This window comes from Neoarius graeffei, chromosome 18 (assembly GCF_027579695.1).
Source record: "Neoarius graeffei isolate fNeoGra1 chromosome 18, fNeoGra1.pri, whole genome shotgun sequence".
In the NCBI taxonomy this organism is placed as follows: domain Eukaryota; kingdom Metazoa; phylum Chordata; class Actinopteri; order Siluriformes; family Ariidae; genus Neoarius; species Neoarius graeffei.
Genome location: NC_083586.1, coordinates 53,747,960 through 53,775,410, shown reverse-complemented (window position 1 = coordinate 53,775,410; position 27,451 = coordinate 53,747,960). Strand labels below are relative to the sequence as shown.

The 27,451-nt window shown below is 39.8% G+C and overlaps 1 protein-coding gene across 5 annotated transcripts in view; it reads right to left on the bottom strand.

Annotated features, from left to right (window-relative positions):
- arl13b (ADP-ribosylation factor-like 13b) overlaps window positions 1–27,451 on the bottom strand; it is a 56,308-nt gene that overhangs the window by 6,674 nt on the left and 22,183 nt on the right. For 3 of the 5 annotated variants that reach the window (XM_060899006.1, XM_060899009.1, XM_060899007.1), the window contains exons 5-9: window positions 26,679–26,881; window positions 20,024–20,138; window positions 19,758–19,920; window positions 17,955–18,071; window positions 10,791–10,859 (exon numbers count right to left, since the gene is read on the bottom strand). In XM_060899006.1, the coding sequence (XP_060754989.1) occupies window positions 10,791–10,859; window positions 17,955–18,071; window positions 19,758–19,920; window positions 20,024–20,138; window positions 26,679–26,881 (667 nt within the window). Of the gene's footprint in view, window positions 1–10,395; window positions 10,459–10,790; window positions 10,860–17,954; window positions 18,072–19,757; window positions 19,921–20,023; window positions 20,139–26,678; window positions 26,882–27,451 lie in introns of all 5 variants that reach the window. The other 2 variants (XM_060899008.1, XM_060899010.1) reach the window with 2 other exon arrangements.

Genomic DNA, 27,451 nt, shown 5'->3' with positions numbered 1-27,451 from the left:
ACATGGTCGTGAAAACTACGTCCGGTAAGCCATAAGGGTCACTAATCCATAGGTCGTTTATTTTAGACATACATCTAGTTATCTGTTCATTAGAAAAATGAGCCGTGTAGTCCGTCGGTTGAAATTGATCCATTTTGTACACGAGTGCAGCAGTATTAAGAGGTGTTTTTTACTGACAAAATGGCAGCTGTGTACTTTCCGGTCACGTGACTGCAAGATCTCTATTCCCCGCTGTAGAGACGAATAAAGCCGTCTGGCCGCCATCTTACCACTCGTATCACGTGTATTTGGCTTGTGTTTTAAAGCGACTTTAATGTTCCTAAACCATACTTTTTTCCTTTGTACAAAGCAACAATCATTATGTCAACTGACCATGTGTTTTTGAACCATAGCTGATCCAAAAGGCCATAAATGAATGGAAAATCAATAAGATCAGCCGATTTTCACAGAACATCCCGAAGGGGTGCGTGACGTCACACGTGTAACAATCCAGGTATCAGTTTCATTCCCGTGCGCAGCAGTGGTAAGATCAGTCTCGATATAGAATCATGTTTTGGAGAGAATTCTGATCGTGATTCTTATATGTCGGATGAAGGGGCAGAAGATTATCAAGGATATTCCGGGGTAAATGGTTCTCTTTTCAAGCCCCCAAGACGAGAAACAGACGCCAGTTCACGACAGTCCTGCTCACCGCCGATAGCGCACCACCAGCCAGAGAGAATTGGAGAAACAGACTGGTTTGTGGATTTTTATTCTAAAGATGGCCGCTGCAAAACACAGGGAGAATATTTACATGTACCTCATAAATACAGAAAGATACTCTTTAAAGCGTACACTTATTCAGTGTAATTACTGAAAGAAAATATGAAGTGGGTGATAATAGGGGAATCGATGAACTGTCCAAGTGTCAGATCAAATGTCATTTATTAAATAAACGAGTTTCTTTTTTGTTCCAGTAATTCCTATGTGGTCGCTCTGGTGGTGGTGGTGATGAACACTTGATGAATCAGATTTATTATTAGTAGGAAATCTGCCCGCTTCGTTTGCGCAAACCTCACCCACTGTCTCTTTAGATTAGTGTCGTTTCTCGGAAATTTGTGCACTGAATGTCCTGTTGTATATGGATTTGAACATCCGAAACACAACGCAGTGCTTTCCCATCGTTATTTTTGTAAGATTCCAACAACAATATCCAATTTCAGCAAGTACACAAGCACGGAGTCAGATGAACTGAAATGACCCAGATAACTGGGGTTCCACGCGTGACGTCATACGAGATTAGCCCTGGGGCAAGGCTGTCTTTGTTCGGGATTCGGATGCCGCGATTTATCGATAGTTTTGTACTTGAGAAAATAAATTCTTATTTTCCCCCTGCTTTATTAATTCATTTTGGTTGTTAAAATGAATACATCATGAGTAAAGCATTACAATAAGGCATTACATACACTTTAAACCATCGTATCTGATCAAATTTGCTGCAAGAAAAGTATCTTCTGACTCCCCCCCCCCCCCCCCCATTACCTCCCCTTATCATCTCCACTCTACCCACATTCCATACATCTCTTTATAGCGCTCTCCTTCACTGTTAGTTTTTTTTTTTCCTTTTCCAGTCCAGCCTCTGATCATTTTTTTGAACGGCTCTTTTACTACTATAATTATTTAAACGGAGATTTAGTTTTTCCTCTTATACAGTGCATCTCTCTGTTTCGTATATTTATTTTTCCTTCATTTATCCAACACAAAGCCTGTACAATACTTCATTTCTATTTAAGACAGTTGTTGAAACAGGATTATTTTCTTATGTTATTTGCCATTTTCACTTCATTCTTACAGTCATGTCTTAACAGTATTTGTTGGTCATCTTGGTAGCAAGCTGCATGAATATTGTGACCAACAAATACTGTTAAGACATGGCTGAGAATGAAGTGAAAATGGCAAATAACATGAGAAAATAATCCTGTTTCAACAACTGTCCGAAACAAAAAGGAAGTACTGTACAGCCTGTGTGTTGGAATAATCATGGATGCAAACGACGCGCCTTTTGGCGGATGCCGCCTTTTTCACGGCTGTCTGGGGGACTTGTGTGAATCGCGCAGATCCGATGAGGGTTTTTTTTTTTTTTTTGGGGGGGGGGGGGGGGGGGGAGGGCGTTGGAGTGTCGGATTATAATTTCATCAGAGTAAATTCTGTATTAAAATTACTAAATAAGCAAATGCCGTTACAGTCCATGAAACATAGGAAGTACAAGTATGAGAAGAAAACAGTAAATCAGAAAGCTGCGCATGTAAACCCAATTACGTAACTTACGTTGGACTGATGGAAATCCTTGCACGTGCAGTGAAGTGCAGCCAGCAGCAGATAATGACGCGCAGCCAATTGGCTTTACGTGCGCAGCTTTCTGATTTACTGTTTTCTTCTCATACTTCCTATGTTTCATGGACTGTAACGGCATTTGCTTATTTAGTAATTTTAATACAGAATTTACTCTGATGAAATTATAATCAGACACTCCAACGCCCCCCCCCCCAAAAAAAATAAATAAATAAATAAACCTCATTGGATCTGCGCGATTCACACAAGTCCCCCAGACAGCCGTGAAAAAGGCGGCATCCGCCAAAAGGTGCGCCGTTATGGAATCAATTTTGTGCCAAAATGTTCATACAATACTTTTGAAATATCAAACAAAAACGACAAATCAAAATACAAAAAAAGAAAAAAGTCCATTTTTTTTTAGACTGGCAAACAAATTATTCATGTAATCGTGCAAAATATCAGTCTATTACTCTTCAGAAACCTTTTATTTTTGTTCCGCGTCTTTCTCAGTTTTGTTTGGCGTAATTTATTTTGGTTGCGATTCCAGCTTTCTCGTTTGCGCTCCCTGACTTTTTGCTTGCAGTTTTGGCACAAACTTCCCGTGTGGGTGGGCTGTCCAGGAATGCATTCCCATTGGGTAGCTTGTGTTTGACTGACAGCTACGCTCAGCCAAGGATGGAGTGGACTTCAGTGGCGACTATGATATTGAATTTACACTTTGTTGAATTAATTCAATATCATAGTCGACACTGAAGTCCACTCGATCCTTGTTTACTGTCAATGGATCGGTCACTCGTCAAACAGTCCGCCAGAATCCGAGTAGGGAATGGCCGCAACAGCTTCCGGGGGAATCGCTGAGCGTACAGTAGCTGTCAGTCAAACACAAGTCAGCCAATGGGAATGCGTTCCTGGACAGCCCACCCACACGTCAAGTTTGTGCCAAAACTGCAAGCAAAAAGTCAGGGAGTGCAAACGAGAAAGCTGGAATCGCAACCAAAATAAATTACGTCAAACAAAACTGAGAAAGACGCGGAACAAAAATAAAAGGTTTCTGAAGAGTAATAGACTGATATTTTGCACGATTACACGAATAATTTGTTTGCCAGTCTAAAAAATTGACTTTTTTCTCTTTTTTTGTATTTTGATTTGTCATTTTTGTTTGATATTTCAAAAGTATTGTATGAACATTTTGGCACAAAATTGATTCCATATGCCGTTTGCATCCATGAATAATAAATACAATAGATAGACAGACAAGATATACAGTGTATCTTTCTCTTTCGTATAAGAGAAAAACCGAAATACTCTCCGTTGAAATAATTATAGCAGTAAAACAGCTGTTCAAAAAAAATGATCAGAGACTGAACTGGAAAAGGGAAAAACAGTAACAGTGGAGGGAAGCGTTATAAGGATATGTAAGGAATGGGGGTAAAGTTGAGAAAATAAGAGGAGGTAATGAAAGGAAAAAAAAAGTCAGGAGATACTTTTCTTGGGGCAAATTTGATTGGATATGATGGTTTAACACCAAATACACGCGATGTGAGTGGCAAGATGGCGGCCAGATGGCTTCACTCTGACGAGTTTATGAGCTCTCCAGATTTTATACAGAGCTCAGTGCAGCAATGTTACTGAAAATGATGGAGTGCATCAAATGGAAAACACTCAACACACAGCACTGCAGTGAGAGGTTAATGAAGATTTCTGAATCATCCAGATCATTTTCATTCCCTAAAGTGGCAAGTCAAGACAACTGGACCTCAGCATTCTCTCTCAAGTGTGTATGTGGACACCTGACCATCACACCCATATGTGGCTCTTCCCCAAACAATTGTGTAGAATGGCTCTGTATGCTGCAGCGTTTTAATTTCCATTCACTGGATCCAAGAGGCCCAAACCTGTTCCATCATGACAGTGTCCCTGTGCACAAAGCAAGCACCATGAAGACATGGTTTGCCAAGTTTGGAGTGGAAGAACTCCTGCACAGAACCCTGACCCCAACCCCGCTGAACACCTGGAACTCCGACTGCACCCCAGACCTCCTCATTTCAACACCAGTGCCTGATCTCACTAATGCTCTCGTAGCTGAATGAACACAAATCCCCAGGGCCACGCTCCAAAATCTAGCGGAAAGCCTTCTCAGAAGAGTGGAGCTCATTAGAACAGGAAAATCTGTAATGGGATGTTCAACAAGCACATCAGGACGTGATCAGACGTCCACAAACTTTTGACCGTATAATATAGATGTGTTCTCGTTTTCCCATGAGCCATCAATGGGCTATTAACCATGCATGAAAATATGTTTCTTCGAACTAGCAATTGTGTGTAATAGATATACAGGGTGTTTCAAAAAAATTTGATGATATTTCACAATCTAATAACGTTGCGAATTCTTCAATTGACCTCAAATTTTAACAGCATGTGTGGAAACAGGTCAGAATTTTATGTTTTTCTCTTTTTAGGTATAGAAATGCCATTCACGGGAAAAGAAAAGGCGTTTTGTGTGTTAGAGTACGTTCAAGACTGTGCAGCGTGCATTTGAGAGAATTCTCTAAAAATGCACCAACTGCAATGCAGATTTGGACACGGCACAAAAAGTTCAAAGAGGAAGGCTGTGTGTGCAGGGCAAAAAGATCTGGACGACCGCCAGCATCGGAAGAGACGGTCGAGCAAGCGGGTTCGTGAATACTGAAAATCTGCGAAATCGTTTATGGAATCTACGCACCTTTGAATTTCTCATTCAAATTTTGAGGAATAAATCTTATATTGCTCACCATTAAGCCTGTTCAGATTAATGTGCCTAGACTACAGCATGTCGTTCGACCAAAAATGGCTTAAAAAAAAATAATGAAGTGAAATGTTTCGACGTTAAAAATACAAACAGCAAAAAGCCAGAATAAATGAAACAAAGTCAATATTCGGTGTGAGACGACCCTTTGCTTTATAAAAAACAAAAACAACCCCAAGTGCCGTCGTCTCAGGTCCAGTGAGTGCAGTTTTATAAGGAAATGAGCTGCAGGTTTTACTGAGCATCTTACAGAACCAGCCACAGTTCTTCTGTACGGAAGCTGCGAGAGGCCCTTCATATAATCTTTTTTTATTCGCCTTGTTATCCCGAGATAACGACATAATTAATTCAGGATCTCGAGAAAACAACACAACTAATTCGACATCTCGAAAAAACAAAACCGTTATTCCGTGATCTCGAGAAAACAAAGTTATTTCATGATCTCAGCTGGATCACTGTATCTCCGTCGGTAGAGACGAAGCCGGGCCAGTCTTCTGCGGAGGTGGTGCGGACTAATTTTGAAATGATCCCTTATTAAAAGACTTAATGCAATCTCTCCCTGTGTCAACCCCTGATCAAAATATTGCCTTATTAGGTGATCGATTATTCCAGACATTCTAATGAGCAAAGTTGCGTCTATACAGAATGAGAAATAGCCCCAAAGTCAGCATATAAAGTCTCTTGGCGCACCTGAATGAACCATTTCTCTAGCCTAGTAAACTAGACCCAACCGCCTTGCGGCCAAAAATATTTTTGCCTAGCGAGTGGGTCTAGCCTCGCACCATATAAACAAAAACACCCCGGGCATCAAATCGTGCCCGCCAATCACAACGCAAGGTTTTTGTTTGGATTCTTTGAGCGGGCTTTTGCAGGAGTGACGACAAGGCTGCGTGACGCTGGAGAAAGCACAACAGGAAAGATGGCTACGGCTAGAGAACAGCGCGCGTTTGACTCCGCTTTGGAATCAGTTTTAGAAGAATTAGACTTGGAGTTTTCGTTGAAACATGAGCAGGAAGAGGCTCTCCGCTCATTCCTTTTCAAGAAGGACGTTTTCGCTGTTTTGCCGACCGGCTATGGCAAAAGTCTGATCTACCAGCTGGCTCCGCTCGTAGCCAAAAGGATGGGGCTAGTTTGTGCAGTACGAAGAATTAATAAACAGCTTTGAAACATTACTTTTTGATTGTTTCTTATTTTCCCGTTATTTTAAAATTTAAGGGAAATTATTTCAAACACCACTAAATAAAAACTCAAAAACAGTTTAAGCAAACCCTTGAAAAAAAAAAATGTGTATGTGGTACAGACTCCAAACTTGTGGTCATTATCTCCAAACTTCTTAATATCTAGAACCTGTTTATTAATTAATACGCATTTTGAAAAATTATTTATTTCAAGGCCTCCCCCACTGCTTTCTGTCGCTCTGACTACGTCACAGTCACTGTTGCGCTGATTGGTCAGAGCGTTGGCCTATACGCACAGAGACAGTTTGAAAGACAGCGGTTTGTTCCTCCCACACCCTTCGGAAATGTCTACAGATCGAGGCCAGACTAAATATTCACATTTAGTCTGGCTTGCCAGGCTACCATTTCTCAGCTGTTTACTCAAGATCATGAAATAATTGTTTTGTTTTCTCGAGATCTCAAATTAGTTGTGTTGTTTTCTCGAGATCCTGAATTAATTATGTCGTTATCTCGGGATAAGGTGAATAAAAAAAAAAAAAAAAGGATTATATGAAGGGCATCTCGCGGCTTCCGTACTTCTGGACACTGTCACACTCGCGTCTTCATTTTGCACCAAGAAATTTCCAGTCGCCTTCATTAAGTTTTCTTTTTTCATCTGAAAAGTGCTCTCTTATGTAATATCCTGCTCAGACACAAACTTTTTTTTTTTCTGCTCTAACATTTAATTTTGTGCTGGATAACAAACGTTCACAACTCTAAAATGTTTTTGGAATATTTTGACTCGATTTCGAAGTCACAAAAGAGAAATCTATAAAAAGTTTGTATGGAAAAAATAGGATACCTAAGGCTTTTGCACAGTACTGTATATAATATATAAAAATATACACTAATATATATTAAAAATGCTATAAGACTTTTTTTTTTATACATATGACAACTCTTACCTTTCACTTAAGTTTCTTGAAGTGCTCAAACACTGTGTGTTACAGTTTATTATCGTTGCGTTTTCACTAATGCCCTCATTATCATGGTAGCCGCGGGGTCTTAAAAGTCTTAAAAAAAAAAAGTCTTAAAAAAAAAAGTCTTAAATTTAATATTCCAAAATTAAGGCCTTAAAAAGTCTTAAATTGCTTTGCCCAAGTCTTAATTTTTTAAACAAAGGTCTTAAATTTACTCATTCTATTCTACAGTGTGAAAACGTGGGTTTTGCGTAACATCAGTGAATTTCTCGGAGTATGCGCAAAGAAAGGAACAATATTGATACATTTTCGCGCCGGCGCAATCGTCGGAGTCCGTGGTGGAGAGGAGACTCCGCGAATCGCAGCATGGGGAAGTGTCGTTTTAATCAGCAGCGGCTTTCAAATGAAAGATATCGTGATTGGGCGAGGGAGGTTCCTGGAAGCGACGTTGAAGCAAGATGCTGTGTTTGTCGAAAGACCTTCAAGTTGTCCACTATAGGTCATTTCGCTTTAGAGTCTCACATGAAGAGCTCAAAGCACATTGCATCTGCCCTCCACCGCCACCAGCCCATCACTCAGTTCTGCACGGTTCAATCTCCGAATGCACCTGGAGTTGGCACGAGCACCACTGTCGAACGTCAGCAGCATCAGCCAAGCCAGACATCATCGGCAAGGCTAGCAACAACACAAGGGCCGAGCAGTGGCATGATGGGTGTCGGTGGAACCCCGACACTTCGGGCAGAGGTGCTCTGGATTTTAAAAACAATTATGGAACACCACTCGTACAGCTCGAATGAGGGCATAAGCGAACTCTTTAAGGCTGTGTTCCCAGACTCGGAAATCGCTACAACATTCTCCTGTGGAAAAAACAAAACGTCTTGCATAACAAAATTCGGTCTTGCTTGTCTTGAATGTGAAGATTCGACAAGCAATGCACATAATGACTTTTAAGTATATAACTTTTATAATAAAAGTATTTTTACTTGAAACATTTGTCATTATTGGGAATTTGATCTGGTGTTCTACGACCGCATAATGGGTGCGATGTACAGTAGGTCTTAATTCTCATTTAAGTGGTCTTAAAAAGGTCTTAAAGTCTTAAATTTATGGTGGTCAAACCTGGGGAAACCCTGATTATAATAGCAGTGAAGTTTTTTCGATTAAAAAACACGTTTTTCTATTGGTCATCATCATTATAGTGTAATCTTTGTATCACCACGTTAGCATTTAGGGGTTCGGAGGTGGCTGGGATGCAAGTCCTGTTCCTTTCCCCTGCCACATTTAATTTGTTTGAAATTAGTTATCTTCATATCATCATCTTTCTTTGTATTTTGTGTAAATTTTGCAAACTCAACCTAAGTATACAAAATACACTTCTTGAATACTGAAAATATCTGTGTGTAGTATCATAATTTCATGCCGTTTAAGGCTTCGGACTAGGGCTGTGCGATATATCGAATATACTCGATATATCGCGAAAACTCTGTGTGCGATACATAAAATAATTATATCGTAACTATCGAGTATTTTATGGTCATCTTCCTACTTGTGTTTGTTTAAAACCTTTTCCGGTGGTTTTCTCCCTGTCCCTCAGGCAGTAACGTGAGAGGCTGCCTAAGGGTAAAGAAAACAATAACGTCACGCACTCGCCAACCAATCCCGGGCGACATCTCGGTGCTGAAAGGAACTTCCGGGAAGATTTTCTAGTTTCGGTTGTGTTGCCAGATTGGGCGGTTTTAAGTGCATTTTGGCGGGTTTTGAACATATTTTGAGCTGGAAAACGTTAGCAGTATCTGGCAACACTGCCGGCGGGAAGATTTCCTGGTTCCGGTTTACAGCGCTGACTCAGTTCGTGCAATCGCTGGTGTTGCATAGGCTACCGTGTAAGGTCTGGCAATTTCAGCGACAAATTACTTCCTAAAAGAACGAGTAAGGGGTCAGTCAACTGGCATTTTTTGGATATCGCGAGGAGGACGTGGAACAGCAAATGCCAGTTTGTAAAGTGTGCAAAAAAAAAAAAACCTGTCATCACTAAAGGCAGCAGCACGACAAATATGTTCCATCACCTGAAACTCACCCGGTACAGTATGAAGAGTCTCTTAAACTCCGAACTACTTGCCCACGAGCTAAAACCCCCCATGAGCTAAACATAGCGGCCTCGTTCTCCAAAGCCACCCCATATGAGAAAACGAGTCAGAGATGGAGAGCTATAACGGATGCAATCACTAACTTCATTGCCGAAGACATGATCCCAGTTAGTATAGTGAAAAAACCAGGCTTCCAAAAATTACTAAACACACTCGATCCCAAATACGAGTTGCCTGGTCGCAGACATTTTACAGAGAAGTCAATACCGGAATTCTACACATCTGAGAGGCAGAGCCAGAAAACATTCAGTTCAAAAGTGTGCAAAGAGAGAAATGATGTTTTGCAGATCTCTCTCTTCTCTCCCTCAATCTCGCTCTCTATTGTGAATGTTCCAGTGGTTCTCAGTAGTCAGGTTAATAGCTGGGAGATCTATTTTTTTTTTAAATAATTTAATGAATGAGCACTTTTCTTATTTAGGCTAAATGTCTTTCTCAGTGTTGAGTTTGCACTTTATTGGTTTGAGCTCTGAGCAGCTCTGTATTGTTTTGCCCCTTTGTTGCAATTTTCAAGATTGTTTTTGCAGTTTGTGCCACATCTTTGTTGAATAAAAATAGTCTTATTTCAACTCAATTGTGATTAATCACTAACATGAAAATTTAAAATGTGTTGTTGAAAACCACCTGTAAAGTTAACCAAGAATGTTATTTAACCTGCAGGGATTGTAATGAAAACAGTAAAGAGTAAAAGTTAGATTTCATGGGGTCCTTTAGAGGAGATTTAAATATATCGAGATGTATATCGTATATCGTGAAATGGAGAAAATGTATCGGGATATTCATTTTTTCCCATATCACACAGCCCTACTTCGGACAATTGATTTAATGCTTTTTCAGACTTTTTAAATAAAATACTCTCTGAGGGGTTTTGTGAGCAAGTGTCCTTATTCCTGATTATAATAAACTAGATTGTTAGTCTGGATATTTGTTTTAATTTCTGCGAGCGCATGTTGGATCAGATGGAGGAAATGGAGTTCTGCAGCGTTTGTATAATTTTCATCTCCTTTCTGCGTCACCTGAAGTGGCTTTGAACAGAAGAATCTGCCACGTGAATAAATGTCAAGTCCTGTTGCCTTCACCTGCATTAAAAAGCATTCAAACACAAGGTCAGAGTATAAACGGTGTAATAGTCGAACCAGAGACCAACAGAAATGGCAAGAAAAGTACAGAATTATTTCATGGTGTTTAAAAAAAAAAAAAAAGGAGACAAGGAGAGATGCTTTCGTGTGTTACGAGAACGCACACTGAAAGCATGGTGAGATGGTCAGAGAGACTCGGTGAGGCTGAAGCATGCTCTGTGAAAGTGTGAGACGCTGTTAGTGATCGAGATGAAGGTTAAGAAACGAAATGGCAGTGAGAGCATGCGTACTGGGAAGCGTGTGTGTGGGAGGGGGATGAATAAAGGAGTTACCAGAACGCCTTGTATCTCCAAGAGGGTCGAGCTTGGGGAGTCTAGAAACTTTGGGAGTAGCCCATCCAACTACAAACAGAAGTAAAGCAAAACCTCGTGAATCCGTTTTAAAAATCGATGGAGTGACATCACTTCAGACAGCAGGGTCATGGTCAGTGAACTTTAAGAACATCTAGGAGTTAAAAATAAAAGTACCGTGTGTACATGTGACTATTGCTTATAAATAAATAAAATTGCTTTCTGATCCCGTGTCCGTACAGTAAATATAGCATACACACGCACACACGTTATCAATGATACTTGCTTCATCTCTTGCAAGCGTCACCAAGCGGTGAGCAGCATCTGGGCTTGGAGTATTTTGGTGACCAATTTTGTTTACTGTGTTTTGTTCAAAATACAGTGCTGTGAACTAGATCCATTTTCAAAAATAGTAAGAACGCGCTTGTTCATGAATTGTCTTGGAAGCATTACTTAGTACTAATGAGCACATTTTGTTTCACAAGTGGAGTGTAAAGACTCTAAAGACTCTAAAATAAAAAAGAAAAAAATTAAAGCAAATAGCAGAAGTTTGATATCGGCTTCTCAATCTATCTGCCAAAAAGCTAAACTTATAAAACCTTTCAGAAGGATCAAACAAAAGCTGTGATAATCAAACAGTAAATTTTGCGAAAATAAGCCCCACTTACTTGATATCGAATCAGTAGCCTTGGCGAACCATGAGGTGAATTTCGTTTATCTTTTTATCTGCCGATTATCTTCCGATACTACGAAGTTATAACGAGGTTTCTCTTATTTCGTTTCTGGTCCTGATCGGTTCCGAAGTTTATCAAGAAGCAGAACCGGTAATCGAACTTGATCAGGATAAGTGCTCATTGGTTACGAAGTTTCGTTCTTGTGTACCTTTGATAACGCGAGATCAGCTGTTGTTCGTATCGAGAGATCACGATTCGGCGGATTCGCCGTTCTGCTGATTGTAATGCTTATGCGCAGTGCGCTATTGTTACACTCATTCTTACGACGCGATAACATAAGGGCTACTGCCTTGCTTCGCCTCTATGAGGCAGTAGCCACACAAAGCAGAGTTCCTGTTACCACCCTGATGGTGATTATTTTCCTTTACGGCTGAATACTTGAATCTGGTTGGTTGGAATGTGTGTCTTAATTTCATATAACAGCACAGGTTGTTCCATCTCGAACATGAACTATTTAACAATTATTCTATCCACATTCACCGGATATGAGCAATCGCGCAGTCTGATTGGCTATTCTACTACTAGGATATCAGCTCATATACCGCCAGTAGGAAAAAAACAAAAAACGGCGGACTGTTTTGCTGAACCACCCGAGGACGAAATTAAAAACTCTCCTCAAAAACAACCCCCCCGCCAAAAGCGACAAAATATGGAGTAAACATATTTGATGGTAAGAATGTATCTTTTTTTTTTTTTAATTTTTCAAGAATTATAGCATTTTTTTTTTTACAGATTACTAGTGTCATTTCACAAGTTTGTTTACATTCTTCATCTTTAAGCATTAAAATTGCGCATGTATGCAATCTGTCACGTGTCCGCTAAGCGGAAATGATTTTGTCAGATGTTTAGCACAAAGCTTTTATCAAATTTGCAAAAAAAAAAAAAAGTACAAATTGTAAATAAAAACGGAATGCAATGATGTGGAAGTTTCAAAATTCCATATTTTATTCAGAATAGAACATAGATGACATCAAATGTTTAAACTGAGAAAATGTATCATTTAAAGAGAAAAATTAGGTGATTTTAAATTTCATGACAACAACACATCTCAAAAAAGTTGGGACAAGGCCATGTTTCCCACTGTGAGACATCCCCTTTTCTCTTTACAACAGTCTGTAAACGTCTGGGGACTGAGGAGACAAGTTGCTCAAGTTTAGGGATAGGAATGTTAACCCATTCTTGACTAATGTAGGATTCTAGTTGCTCAACTGTCTTAGGTCTTTTTTTGTCGTATCTTCCGTTTTATGATGCGCCAAATGTTTTCTATGGGTGAAAGATCTGGACTGCAGGCTGGCCAGTTCAGTACCCGGACCCTTCTTCTACGCAGCCATGATGCTGTAATTGATGCAGTATGTGGTTTGGCATTGTCATGTTGGAAAATGCAAGGTCTTCCCTGAAAGAGACGTCGTCTGGATGGGAGCATATGTTGCTCTAGAACCTGGATATACCTTTCAGCATTGATGGTGTCTTTCCAGATGTGCAAGCTGCCCATGCCACACGCACTAATGCAACCCCATACCATCAGAGATGCAGGCTTCTGAACTGAGCGCTGATAACAACTTGGGTCGTCCTTCTCCTCTTTAGTCCGAATGACACGGCGTCCCTGATTTCCATAAAGAACTTCAAATTTTGATTCGTCTGACCACAGAACAGTTTTCCACTTTGCCACAGTCCATTTTAAATGAGCCTTGGCCCAGAGAAGACGTCTGCGCTTCTGGATCATGTTTAGATACGGCTTCTTCTTTGAACTATAGAGTTTTAGCTGGCAACGGCAGATGGCACGGTGAATTGTGTTCACAGATAATGTTCTCTGGAAATATTCCTGAGCCCATTTTGTGATTTCCAATACAGAAGCATGCCTGTATGTGATGCAGTGCCGTCTAGGGGCCCGAAGATCACGGGCACCCAGTATGGTTTTCCGGCCTTGACCCTTACGCACAGAGATTCTTCCAGATTCTCTGAATCTTTTGATGATATTATGCACTGTAGATGATGAGATGTTCAAACTCTTTGCAATTTTACACTGTCGAACTCCTTTCTGATATTGCTCCACTATTTGTCGGTGCAGAATTAGGGGGATTGGTGATCCTCTTCCCATCTTTACTTCTGAGAGCCGCTGCCACTCCAAGATGCTCTTTTTATACCCAGTCATGTTAATGACCTATTGCCAATTGACCTAATGAGTTGCAATTTGGTCCTCCAGCTGTTCCTTTTTTGTACCTTTAACTTTTCCAGCCTCTTATTGCCCCTGTCCCAACTTTGAGATGTGTTGCTGTCATGAAATTTCAAATGAGCCAATATTTGGTAAGAAATTTCAAAATGTCTCACTTTCGACATTTGATATGTTGTCTATGTTCTATTGTGAATACAATATCAGTTTTTGAGATTTGTAAATTATTGCATTCCGTTTTTATTTACAATTTGTACTTTGTCCCAACTTTTTTGGAATCGGGGTTGTACACACAAATGCTCCATTTCTCAAAATCCAGTGAATGTGGATAGAATAAAACAGTTATTCCATTCAATCTCGTTGTACATGGATTATAGACAACTCGGTGCTACGCGCCTCGTCAGCTAATGTACGACTCGATTTCATGGAATAACTTAAATATATTTGCCGAAGGTGAAGTGAATATCAGTGAATAATAAGTAAGTCATCGTCGAGGTTATTATTTACCAATATTCACTGAGCCTTTGTTTGTTTGTTTTAGTCTTTAAGTACAAAATAAATAAAAGGCAACAGATGTGCCTAATTTACAAAAGATAAGGGAGGGGGGAAAAAAAAAAAAGTATAAACTACTAACTAATATAATAATGTATAAAATATGAACCATGATATATCTATTTAAAAAGACACCTATTTATAAAAAACGATTTAAAATCGGTTAATTCTGAGGAGCTGTTTTAATGTAAAGGAAAAAAAAATTTATATTAAAAAAAATAATTTATTTCAATCTTCAAACGCGTCAAGCAAATGTAATAACAGCGCGATGCAGACTTGTGTCACTTATCTATGCCGATTCACATAAAATCCTTTGTTTTGAAATCGATAAAATAAATCTCAATCCCACCTTACCTTTGAATAGTTTTAGATCAAACTTCGTTGCATCTTTAGTGCTTTTAGGAACAGCGTTTTCTTTCATCATTCGTAATTCTTCCTCATTTACGGTGCCGAAGCAACTGGCCGCCATTTTGCCGAGTCGCTTATCGAGAAATAGAAATAATTTCTTGACTAATCAGCGCGTGCGATTTTCTATAAATCGCCTCCGTATTTATACTAAAGATTAATAATAATATGCTCAAAGTAATTCTCATCATCAATGACATGGTGAAGCTGTTTGTTTGGAGACGTTTAACATTTATGGAGTTAGTCTCGGTTATACTTAGTTTTTCCATGTGTGTATGCGAGACACAGCTAAGGCCATTATTAAAAAATGTTCCGTTTCCGGTCCACCGGCCGGGTGAGTGCTGTTTGTGCGGTTGAAATTGTTTTTTTTAACGCCGGTTTTTCGACATTTTTTTCGGGTTCGTAAATCTAAAATCGAACTTGACATTTACGCATTCCCAGGGCTTTCCACCAAGGCTCATACTAGCCAGCCATGACAAATAAGTAGCCAGCCAGCCTCAAAGTAAAATGGCAGTAAATCATCTTTCTTTTCTTGCGTATTGCATCATGAGGCGTTCCTGGCTTGTAAATCTCTTATTTTCGGTGCATGACACATTCACGCAACTGAGCATGCTATGAATTAACAACGACAACGGTCTGCAGTGGGGCGACACAATTAAACGCTCAGCGAACATTTCTCCATTTGTGTATGAAAATACACTCCAACCACTCAGTTTGGGTTCATTTACAACCAGGGCTTTGAACCGGTTCAAGGAACGAAAACGAAAACCGGGAACTTTTTCTATTTCACATGGAACAGAAACGAAACCAGAAACTTTATTATTTTTCATGTTCCGGAACAGAAACGCTTATTAAAAATAATGGTAACCGGTTAATACCGGTTTTTATTTCGTTCCTCAAAGTTTCCATAGCCTACAAATAAAAAAAAGTCATTCTTCTGCACAAGTTTCTATGACCCGCTGGGGTCCACTTCCTGTGTGACGTTCGCTGACTGAATGGAGAGAGCGGGAGGGTGGACTACTATCACGTCTCCACATCTTAAATAAGAGGTAAATATTGCAGTCTATCGTTATTCAAAAACATCAATTTCAAACACGATATCAATATATTTGTCCACGTTAATGAGAGGCTCGCGAACATTAATTGACGTTAACCTCTGTTAGCCTATCAATGCATAGGGCCTGACTAGCCTTTGGTAGCCTGGGCCCGCCCATCCTAAGCGTGACGCAACGAGGGCCTGTTGCGAGCTTAGTCTGGCCAGGCAAGCTATCTACAGCTCTTCCAAGCTCCCGAAAAATCAGGAGCCAATCAACTTTGAGCATCTCCAACGGCCCTGGGTAGAGGCGTGTTCAAGGCACTGACGTAGTAGAACTGCGACCGGAAGCCATAGATTGTTTACAGAATCTATGCCGGAAGCGCTTCATTCACATCACGAACATGGAGCAGCGGCAAGCCTTTAACACAGCGGTAGATGCTGTATTGAAAGCATTCAACGGGAAGTTCTCATTGAAAACGGAGCAAAGAGCAGCCCTGGAGGTATTTATTGAAAGGAAGGACGTTTTCGCCTTGCTCCCGACTGGCTTCGGTAAGAGTTTAATCTACCAGTTAGCCCCGTCGCGTCACATACGTCAGAGGAAAGAGTGATGTGATTGGTTTAAGCTTCATCACAGCCTTTTCTGGCTTCGACCAGTAGCAAACTGAGGCATTTCAGGGAGGCGGGTCAACCACGCGCTTTGGGAAACGGTTGGGCTTAATATCTTGGCCAGACCAAATGCTCGTAGAGCTTTGAAGTCGCGTTAGCCAGACGAAGCCTTTGGTAACACACTAAACGAATTATCTTTCATTTTTGGCACTTTTTCTGTTTGTGTAGATGGGAAGACATACTGAGAATCCAAATCGCCAACATTTGAAATAATAATTGTTTTGAATTATTTCTTGTCTTATTTAATGAAGGTTGTAATAGAATTAGCCTACATTTGGCTTAAGCTGGATGAGACAGAGACATAATTTTATAGCCATTTGTTAAACAGCTGACAGGGAACGTAATTAACCGTTCCGGGAACGAAATTTTTTTGTTCTAACCGGTTCGGGAACGTCTATTTAATGGTGGAACCCAAAACCGGAAACGTTAAAATTCCGTTTCTGTTCGGAACGAACCAATAGGAAAAAAAATTCTGGTTCAAAGCCCTGTTTACAACCTTGATGCCAGCACGTAATTGAACGAGAGAAGACTGGTTTACCAGAGTTCCCTCCGACGGCCCCGACACATTACTGCCTCCGCCGAGTGTGCGCGCGCGCACACCGCATGTCGGGGCCGCGGATGAGTTACTCTCCCTTGATCAACGAAGTCGGCGGGGAATTTGTGGTTATCATCGGTACAAACGGCGCGAATCACAACTTAAATGAGTGCGGTTCAGTTTGACGTTATTGTCAGTCCGTTAGATAAACATTTAATTTTATTAAAATCAAAAATTAATATTTAGAGCCTGTGGGCTACAAAAATAATAGTCATTAAAGTAGCCGGCTGGACTTAATTGTGTGGCCGGCAGCCGGCGCTTGTGGAAAGCCCTGCATTCTGCGCAGAATATAGAATCGAATCAGCTCCGCGCATGCGCCATGCGGCAGAAAAAAATGCCAGCCACCATGAAGGAAGGAGATCCGGAGTTTTCAAACATTTGCTTAAGTGTGAAATCGCAAAATGGTATTCTAGCGAACAAAATAGTAAAGATTCAGAAAAACAAATCATTCAGTGATCATTTTAATAGTGTAATTTCATCCGAACTAGGCCTAACGCTCGATTTAGAACTACAAAAAGTCCGTGTGTCGGACATTTTAAGTACCTTTGTAAAAGTTTTGCAAATGTTGCAGTCAGCATTTAAAATGCTAACAAAGTTTTTGTACAAGTTTCAGTTGATGAAACTGTCATTTTATTAAATGTGTCTGCTTTTGTAATAAAAAAGTACTGAAAGAAAAAAAACACAGCATTGCGATTTCTTATCCATCCATAGATTTTATATATATATATATATATATATATATATATATATATATATATATATATATATATAAAAAATATATTTTGCTCACCCGGTGGACAGGAAACGGATTTTTTTTAAGGATGGCCTAAGAGACAGGAACTAATTAAGCAGAAAATCTTCTCAGAGCTGCTGAAAATCAAATCCACGCTTTCGATCCAATCAGATTTGAGAATTCAACAGCACTGTGGTATGATAAAGTGTGAAGCAGTGTGTTATTATACATAAAGGTCAGACAGGACTGTTTTACCAGGTGCGGGTGGAGGAGTCGGGCTCTTGGCTGCGTCGTCCATGACGAGAGGGTCGACTCGGTTTTTCCGCTTCAGCCGTATTTTCTTGATCTTCTTTTTGGTCTCGTCTGCTGGACCTAAGAATTCATCGCAGAGTATTCTGAGATTATTCGGGTTTTTAAAGTTCTCGTTTGAACGATTAAAGGGCTGATGACACGAACATGACTCTATGCAATTTCTTAAATAAACTATACAATATGGCAAACATGTTAGATTTCTGTTATAATTACGTGAAAAGAAGCTGTTACGCGAATATCCAACTTTTAATTGCACAGCGCAAGAAAACTGGGTCCGTGGCTCACAGCCATGTTGTGACGTCAGCGGAAGAACACGCTGCAGTTAACTGGCTGTTCTACTCTGGTTCCACTCAATGGAAATGGCGCATGAAAACGCCGGTGAACTCTCTAGTGCTAGCTCTTCCTCTTCTGGGAGTATAGAATTGTGTTGATCTCCTCCGAATAGAATCTATGACAGCCTACCCTCTTTACCCTTTGCCTCTCGTTGCTAGGCGGCAGTTACATGAAAGCCGCAAGCTTTCACAAGCAAATACATGACTGATATCACGCCGACTTTATGATTACATTTATGATTATCATGTAGAATCTATAGCTCTACGTACCTTTATCTTATGTCGTTTCACAACACATGTTCTGACAGGAGGACTGTCTTTGGATCTGGCATAGCTACTAGTAGACCCCCTCCGGAATACTGGCAGTGTTGCCAGATTGGGAGGTTTCCTGCCCAGTTGGGCAGTTTCAAGTGCATTTTGGTGGGTTTTGAACATATTTTGGGCTGGAAAACTTCAGCAGTATCTGGCAACAGATCTGGCAACAGATACTGCTGACGTTTTCCAGCCCAAAATATGTTCAAAACCCACCAAAAATGCACTTGAAACCACCCAACTGGGCGGGAAACCTCCCAATCTGGCAACACTGTGTAGGCACTGCTGATGGTAGTAACACATGTTTGTGCTGAACTGAACACCCAAGAGATTCTTTTAAGCTGGGAAGGGTGTCAAAACAATCCAAATCGAAGTGTTCAGAGCACAGGACGGATGTTGGTGAGGGCTCCCACTTGTCACGAGTGCGCCTGACTTGCTTCACCCACTTCGCATGCAGCTCGGGATCTCTGGGAAACTTGAATAAACTTACCCCATCCTTGTGGGTTTTGGAGCAAAAGCCGGCAACACAACGTGAAGGCATAATAACTATATATATATATATATATATATATATAAAATAATGTATAATAAAAATACTAATAATGATAAACTGAACACCTGTCGCATCAACAACAAACTGGTAAGTTAGGAGGAAGGTTCTTTCGCTGACGTCATATAGCTCCTCCTCCTCCTTCGTCTCCTGGGTGCTGCAGCCCCGTCAAATTTGCCCAAATAGCCGCGTTTATCATCATAACTTGTAAAATAGGCGCCTTCATGAATTAATATATGGATCATCGGGAATTACTTTTTATGTGATAAAACATCGCCAAAGATGTCAAAAACGTGTCATCAGCACTTTAAGGGGTTATTCTGGTTAATTATGTAAATTAGTGCACTTCAGACATCTTTTACACGACAGCAAATTATCTATAGTCTAAGCTTGTGGTTTTCAAAGGAACAACACTGCCGTCATTAACCTTAGAGAGGAAACACTTGAATACAAATTAGGCCACTTGTGCTAATCACACTGCTCTGTTAAAACTCCTTAGTACTCCTGATTATCAGTCCGGTGATGGAGCAATCTCACTGAACGGAGACTGACCTGATTCTGGGCTCTCCGGTGTCTGTCGCTCACTCTCTTCCTCTTCCTGTTCTTCCTCCTCCTCATCGTCCTCCTGTCTGCTCTTTGGCTCCAGGACACCGTCCTGCTCGACCTCTTCTCCCTGCCTCTTCGTCTCCATTTCTTTTTTCAGCTTGTTCTCATTCTGAAGGAACAAACCAGGACAAAACTAAGCTCTGACACAAACGTGATGAAGAAAACCATGAGGACTGCCACGAAACTTCAGGGCATCAGAGCAGAAAGCTTACCACTGCAACAATATGGTTTATTGGCTGGAATGGGTTGGACATATCGGCATCCTCCGACTCCTCCTCCTTTATCTGCCTGCCTGCTTTCTCCGCCTCTTCACGCTCTTGTCTGTCTCTATGGAAAAAGGAAAATAAATAAACTCCTAGAATGCAACAGACATCATTTCAACTAGTGCAATTCCCGTCCTCTCACACGCCGCTAGTGCAATTCCCGTCCTCTACACTTTACACTCCGCTAGTGCAATTCTTACACACCACACTCTGCAGCTTATGTTTATTTAAAAACAACAACAGCCCTACCTCAACAAAAACTGTTGCTAAATTGTAAACGTGCCCTGGTGAAAAATAAATGTGCTAAGTGTACTAAAATTTAGCATACTTTTGTGTACTTGAAGCTACACTAATCATCAATATACTTCAAGGCAAGGCAAATTTATTTATATAGCGCATTTCATACACAGTGGCAGTTCAATGTGCTTTACACAGGGTACCCCCAGGATTGTTAAACCAAAATTTAAGACTTTTTTTAATGCCATTTCAAGTGAAATTTATTACCTTTGTCGCACTCATTAGGGAAGAATAAATCATATTGAGCACCAGATTAAACCTCAAATAATTACTATTTACGAGTGTTTGAAATAACAAAATTACATTTATTAAAATAATCAATCAGAATTCATTCTACTCACACCCCCTGGACACCATGCAGAGGAGAGCACCCCCATGTAAGTCCAGACAATCACCCCTCATACACACACACACACACACACACACGCCAGAGAAGCATTCAAAAGACAAAAAGAATAGTATAGCTATAATAGTATAGTATAGCTGCCTGCTTCTGAATTGTGGATGCAAACGAAATATATGTTTACCACTTTTCATGTGAGAATCCAGAGCTGTAAGCCCCATTGTCCCTAGTTGAAAGGTTTTTTTTTTTTTTTTTTACACAAAGTGCATAATGCCTCACGGTCATTATTTGGAACCCCCTTAACCCAGGCGTATTTAGGGTCGAGCGGCCACTTCGGGTTGAATCTGCACTTCCCCATGCTCTCTCCCCCTCACCCTCTCTGCGCCTGCTGCTCTCGTTTCGTGTGAACCCTTTACGGCGCGACGTGAATTTCCCGCTGTTTGCGTGTGAACGCCAGGGCAGCGCAAAACATTTTAGATTTTGCTTCATTTTCATCACAGAGAATTTAATCTAGGTTACGCAACGATGTTAGACTTTCTTTGGAAAATTAAGACCTCCGTGGAAAAAATTAAGACTTTCAAGATGAAATTTAATACTTTTAAGGCCTTAATTCTGGAAAATGAAATTCAATACTTTAATACTTTTAAGACTCCGCGGGTACCCTGTTTACAGAGGTAAAAGCAAAACAGTAAACAACAGAAAATAAAATTACATAAAATAAAGGGGGAAGAAGAGAGAAAAAAATAAGAATTAAACAATAGTAGAAATAAAATAAAATGAAGTAAAAGTTCAGTAAAAAAAACAGCAGAATAAAATAGAATAAAAGTTAAAGGGATAGTTCGGGATTTTTGACATGAATCTGTATGGCATCCCCATCAATAGTGTCGTGCAAACACACTGACCTTACCCCTGACAGCATCCTGCGAGTCCAGTTCTTGTCCAGTTCTGGTCCAGACGAAAGTAGTCCAGCAAGTTTGTTGGGGTCACGAAAGTAAAAAGTTTTTCGTCTCAAAACAGTACGTGTTCAAAAGAGTGATATATTTGCATCACAAAACCGTTGCCAAATAAAAAGTCAGACCTCGAAATCGCTTGGCACTATTTTCTCTCCCTTCTTATCACTGCTCGCTGCCGCCAGGTGACAGCCACGGCTGGTTCATTCATTGTTTACTAGTGATGGGAATTTCAGCTCTTTTGGCTCTTCTTACTATAAGGAGCCGGCTCTTTCGGAAGATTTTTATAATTATTTCTCATGACTTGTACATTCACATCGAGTACACATATCAATGCAAATTAACACGAAGGGATTTACTAGACCAATTTATATCTGAAACTATTTTCAGCCACAGCACAGGCAAAGCACCACTGCAGGCGCAAAGACACCGCGCAGCGCCTGAAAACAGGTTTTCAGGCGCTGCGCACCCGTTTTCAGGCGCTGCGCGGTGTCTTTGCACCTGCAGCGGTGCTTTGCTTTTTTATTTTATAGTAAGAAGAGCCAAAAGAGCCGAAATTCCCATCACTAGTAAACAATGAATGAAACAGCCGTGGCTGTCACCTGGCGGCAGCGAGCAGTGATAAGAAGGGAGAGAAAATAGTGCCAAGCGATTTCGAGGTCTGACTTTTTATTTGGCAACGGTTTTGTGATGCAAATATATCACTCTTTTGAACACGTACTGTTTTGAGACGAAAAACGTTTTACTTTCGTGACCCCAACAAACTTGCCGGACTACTTTCGTCTGGACCAGAACTGGACTCGCAGGATGCTGTCAGGGGTAAGTCAGTGTGTTTGCACGACACTATTGATGGGGATGCCATACAGATTCATGTCAAAAATCCCGAACTATCCCTTTAAGTTTAAAACATGCAGAGACTGTAAAAGTTAAGTAAAGTTTAAAACATGTAAAGACGATGATGTTTATCAGTTAGCAGAAAGCATCTGAAAACAGCTTGATCTTTAGTCTAGATTTGAAGCTGCCAGCAGCAGGAGCATTTTTGATGTCCTCTGGCAGTTGGTTCCATAGCTGTACTGCATAGTAGCTAAAAGCTGCTTCACCACACTTTGTTTTAACAACAGGTTTTACCAGTACATTTTGCTGCTGCGATCTGGTAGATCTGATTGGGTTAGGCCGCTGCAACATATCAGAGAGGTAATCGGGCCCTGTACCATTTAGAGATTTGTACACCAGCAGCAACAGGGTTCTCCACGAGGGGTTTTAGAGGTGCGGGCCACGCCCCTTTCTGTGATTCCCGCCCCCGTTTAATTTCTGCCACCCCTTTACAAAAGGAAGACACGTCCCTTTGTTTTCTTTGTGACAGATAGCCTTTCTCTGTTGGAGTACCGACAACACCCGAGTGTGAAACTCATTTACCAGCAATTAGTTTAGTCAGTCTGACGATTATAGTCTAAGAAAAGCATTTCACACTTCGGCGTTTTTGACACATTGTTCTTGCGCCGGGAGATAACATGCCTTTATAATAACGTGTGAATCGACACCAAGTTCGAGATATCAAGTTCAAATATCAAAGCATTTTGTGCAACCATATTTTAGAGATCATGTTAGGCTGTGTAACTATTACAATGCATTTTGCTTGAGTCTGTATGAATGAGTTTAAATTACAATGTCATTTTTCTTTTTTATCTTCTTAGACTGTTAACTGGTGAACATGGATGGAGCAGTGTAAATATAGCCATGGAGCAGTGTAAATATAGTTAAAACAACATCTTTTCAATGTACTTTGCTCTCTAAAAAAAATTATTTTTTCCAGTGGTGCCTGAAATTACATTTCCATTTCAAACAATGTCAGCTTTTGCGGAGCAGTGTGAATATAGTTAATACAAAAACTTTTCTGTACTTTTTTTGTAGTTTGCTAAATAAAAAAAATATTTTTTCCAGTTCCATTTCAAACAATGTGTCTGAATATGATGTGCAAGTGTGTAATGTTTGATGTATTTTGTACCAGTCCAATTGATTCCTCTATATATTCCTGACATATGTAAATTTATGCAAATTTGTTTCAAGGTCATCCGACTGACCCCCACCCCCCTATATTTTCAATCCGTGGAGAACCCTGAGCAATGCTTTAAAGTCAATTCTGTAGCTTACTGGAAGCCAGTGAAGGGACCTTAGAATTGGAGTAATGTGCTCTGTTCTTTTTGTTCGTGTGAGAACCCTCGCCGCTGCATTTTGACCCAGCTGAAGTCGTTTGGTCTTTTTTGGCAGGCCTGTGAAAAGGCCATTGCAGTAATCAACCCTACTAGAGATGAAGGCATGTATAAGTTTTTCCAGATCATTTTTTGACATAAGTCCTCTTAGTTTGGAAATGTTTTTAGGTGATAAAATGCCGATTTAGTGATTGCTTTCACGTGACTGTCAAAGTTTAGCTCGTAGTCAATGAAAACACCAAGATTTTTAACCAAGTGTGTTTATGATTAGTTAACTTGAGGCATGCTATTTTGGAACAACTAATTTTGTACGAAATATATTTTAATTGTAATTAAATTGTAGAAAAGTGCAACTTGAAGTGTATTTAGTGTACTTATGTGCTAAAGTGGAACAACTTAAAGTATATTTTGTATACTTTAAGTACATGACTTTATATGTACTAATATATGCTTAATGAGTACTTTGTATTATAAAGTACCTTAAAAATTAGTACACTTTAGAAATTACACAACTTTCACTTAAAGTATATATTTTAGTACAATATATTTCTATAAAGTGTAATACAGTATAATTATTTTCAAGTGTGTTAAAAGTGTTAGCGTGAAAGCATGATGTTAGTATACTTTTTATATATTTACAAAAAGTACAATTTGTGTAAGTACATTTTCAATATACTATTGAAAATATGAATATACTTTAAATACAATAAAGTACTTTTTTTTTTTCGCCAGGGTGTGAGCGAGCTTTGTGTGTGTGTTTTTTAGTACTTCTTTGTAACTACACTTTCTGTAGTTATTTTATGGACATCGTTGAGGCTCGGAGGAACAGTATTTCATCCTCGACTGTATGAACGTGGTAGGTAGAAAGACAAATCTTGAATCTGCCTCAGTAATCAGTCTACCACATCCATAAAATCTCTCTTCACAATACATTAAAACCACATTATACTTCAGCAATGACAGCGCCTAATGCAGCAATAGTGCAGGTTTATATATTAATGCGCTCATCGCTGCCATTGGGGCGTAACGATGCAAAAATCCTAACTGTGCACCCTATAGAATGAAAATATATAGACAGCACACACTGGGCATCTCTGGGATAGCTGTGTTCTTTTGCGGAGAGTCTGTGAGATCTGCACTCGTGAACTCAAATAGCCCGATTGTTCTGGATTACAACTTCATACGGTTCGAAAGGAGCGCTTTAGCTGCTTTCAAACACCAGAGGCTGCAGAAAACGGTCATTTTAGCCCACTTTGGAGCTCTATTCCTGCTATGGGGCTCATTATGTTTCAATCTATTCCACCCTGAGGTCAGACACTTTATAAATGTATTTACAGATATGTTGAACCTGTAGTACATTTTTGGTTACAATATTAAACCTCTGTTTGTCAGGGCTTTGAACCAGAATTTTTTTTCCTATTGGTTCGTTCCGAACAGAAACGGAATTTTAACGTTTCCGGTTTTGGGTTCCACCATTAAATAGACATTCCCGGACCGGTTAGAACAAAAAAAATTCATTCCCGGAACGGTTAATTACGTTCCCTGTCAGCTGTTTAACAAATGGCTATAAAATTATGTCTCTGTCTCATCCAGCTTAAGCTAAATGTAGGCTAATTCTATTACAACCTTCATTAAATAAGACAAGAAATAATTCAAAACAATTATTATTTCAAATGTTGGCGATTTGGATTCTCAGTGTGTCTTCCCATCTACACAAACAGAAAAAGTGCCAAAAATGAAAGAGAATTCGTTTAGTGTGTTACCAAAGGCTAGTCAGGCCCTATGCATTGATAGGCTAACAGAGGTTAACGTCATTTAATGTTCGCGAGCCTCTCATTAACGTGGACAAATATATTGATATCGTGTTTGAAATTGACGTTTTTGAATAACGATAGACTGCAATATTTACCTCTTATTTAAGATGTGGAGACGTGATAGTAGTCCACCCTCCCGCTCTCTCCATTCAGTCAGCGAATGTCACACAGGAAGTGAACCCCAGCGGGTCATAGAAACTTGCGCAGGAGAAGAATGACTTTTTTTTATTTGTAGGCTACGGAAACTTTGAGGAACGAAATAAAAACCGGTATTAACCGGTTACCATTATTTTTAATAAGCGTTTCTGTTCCGGAACATAAAAAATAATAAAGTTTCTGGTTTCGTTTCTGTTCCATGTGAAATAGAAAAAGTTCCCGGTTTTCGTTCCTTGAACCGGTTCAAAGCCCTGCTGTTTGTAGCCTTTTTTAGTTACACAGACAAAAATGCATATTGTTTATGATTCAGAAATAAAATAAAAAAAAAAAAAAAAAGTGTCCTTGTCATAATATTTCTTCATTTTTGAAAGAATTTTGAAAAAATAAAATCATGAAGGCAGCATCCTGAAGCGAATCGAGTGTCTGCTGATACGCCTTGTTTGTATAATGCACAGAAACTTTCTATAAGGAGAAGTTTAATAAAATTTTATCGAAGGAGTCTAGCATCGCAAGTTTTCTTTCACAGGCAAGTATTTGGCTTTCTGATTCCTAGAGAACATGACAAGCTGGAGTTTTGTTGTCTGGCTAATTAAGAGAGAGGGAAAAATAGAGACACTGGTGAACGAGCGGATTTTGTCTTGCAGACGTTCCACAACATTCAAAAATTAACTACAAATGGATAAAAAGTATGACGTCATTCATTATTTTCCTCTAAAGGGTTTTATTTTAAGTGTCTTATGCATTACTTAATTTCTAATGAACCTTCATTCTACTGTTGGATCAATTTTAGATTGTGGTTTTTATTTTAAAAAAAGATACGTAAAAAATAAGGACCTCTCCTCTCGGATGCGTTTAACTCGCTCTGCTCTCTCCTTCTTATCCTGCTCCTCCTGTACACGCTGCTCAGCCGTGTCTCTCTGAACACGCTCTGTGATCGCCTCGTAGTCCTTGGCGATGTTATTCAGGAGCCAGTTCAGGCCGTTCTTGATGGACTTGTCGATCTTCTTACCGTAGCCCAGGATAGCTGAACATGGCTCCTAACGACACAAATCATATTTTTAAAATACAAAATCAATTTGACATCTTGCTTTCTATCTCAAATACAAACAAGAGTGCTCCGAGAGTACAATATCCCCCCGCTGGCAACTCGGCCATAACTCTGGTAAAACGTGACTGAATTGAACAAAATTGCAATATGCGTATTACCGACATATAACAAAGAATTCTGCCAAGTTTTGTGAAGTTCCTCTAAAAATTGTCAGAGTTGATGATTTCAGAAGGTGAGTGACTATCTTTCCTGGGACGGACGGACATCGCCACGACATAATCCCCCTTCGGGCGTTTCAGCCAGCAGGGATAATAAAAATCGTAAGGGAAGGTGATTTCAGAAAGCGAGCACACCTTGATGAAATTGCCAAAGTACAGGTTTGTTAATAATCAAGGGCATAACTCTGGGAAAATTTGCTCAAATTAAACAAAATTTCAATATACACTACCGTTCAAAAGTTTGGGGTCACCCAAACAATTTTGTGTTTTCCATGAAAAGTCACACTTTTATTTACCACCATAAGTTGTAAAATGAATAGAAAATATAGTCAAGACATTTT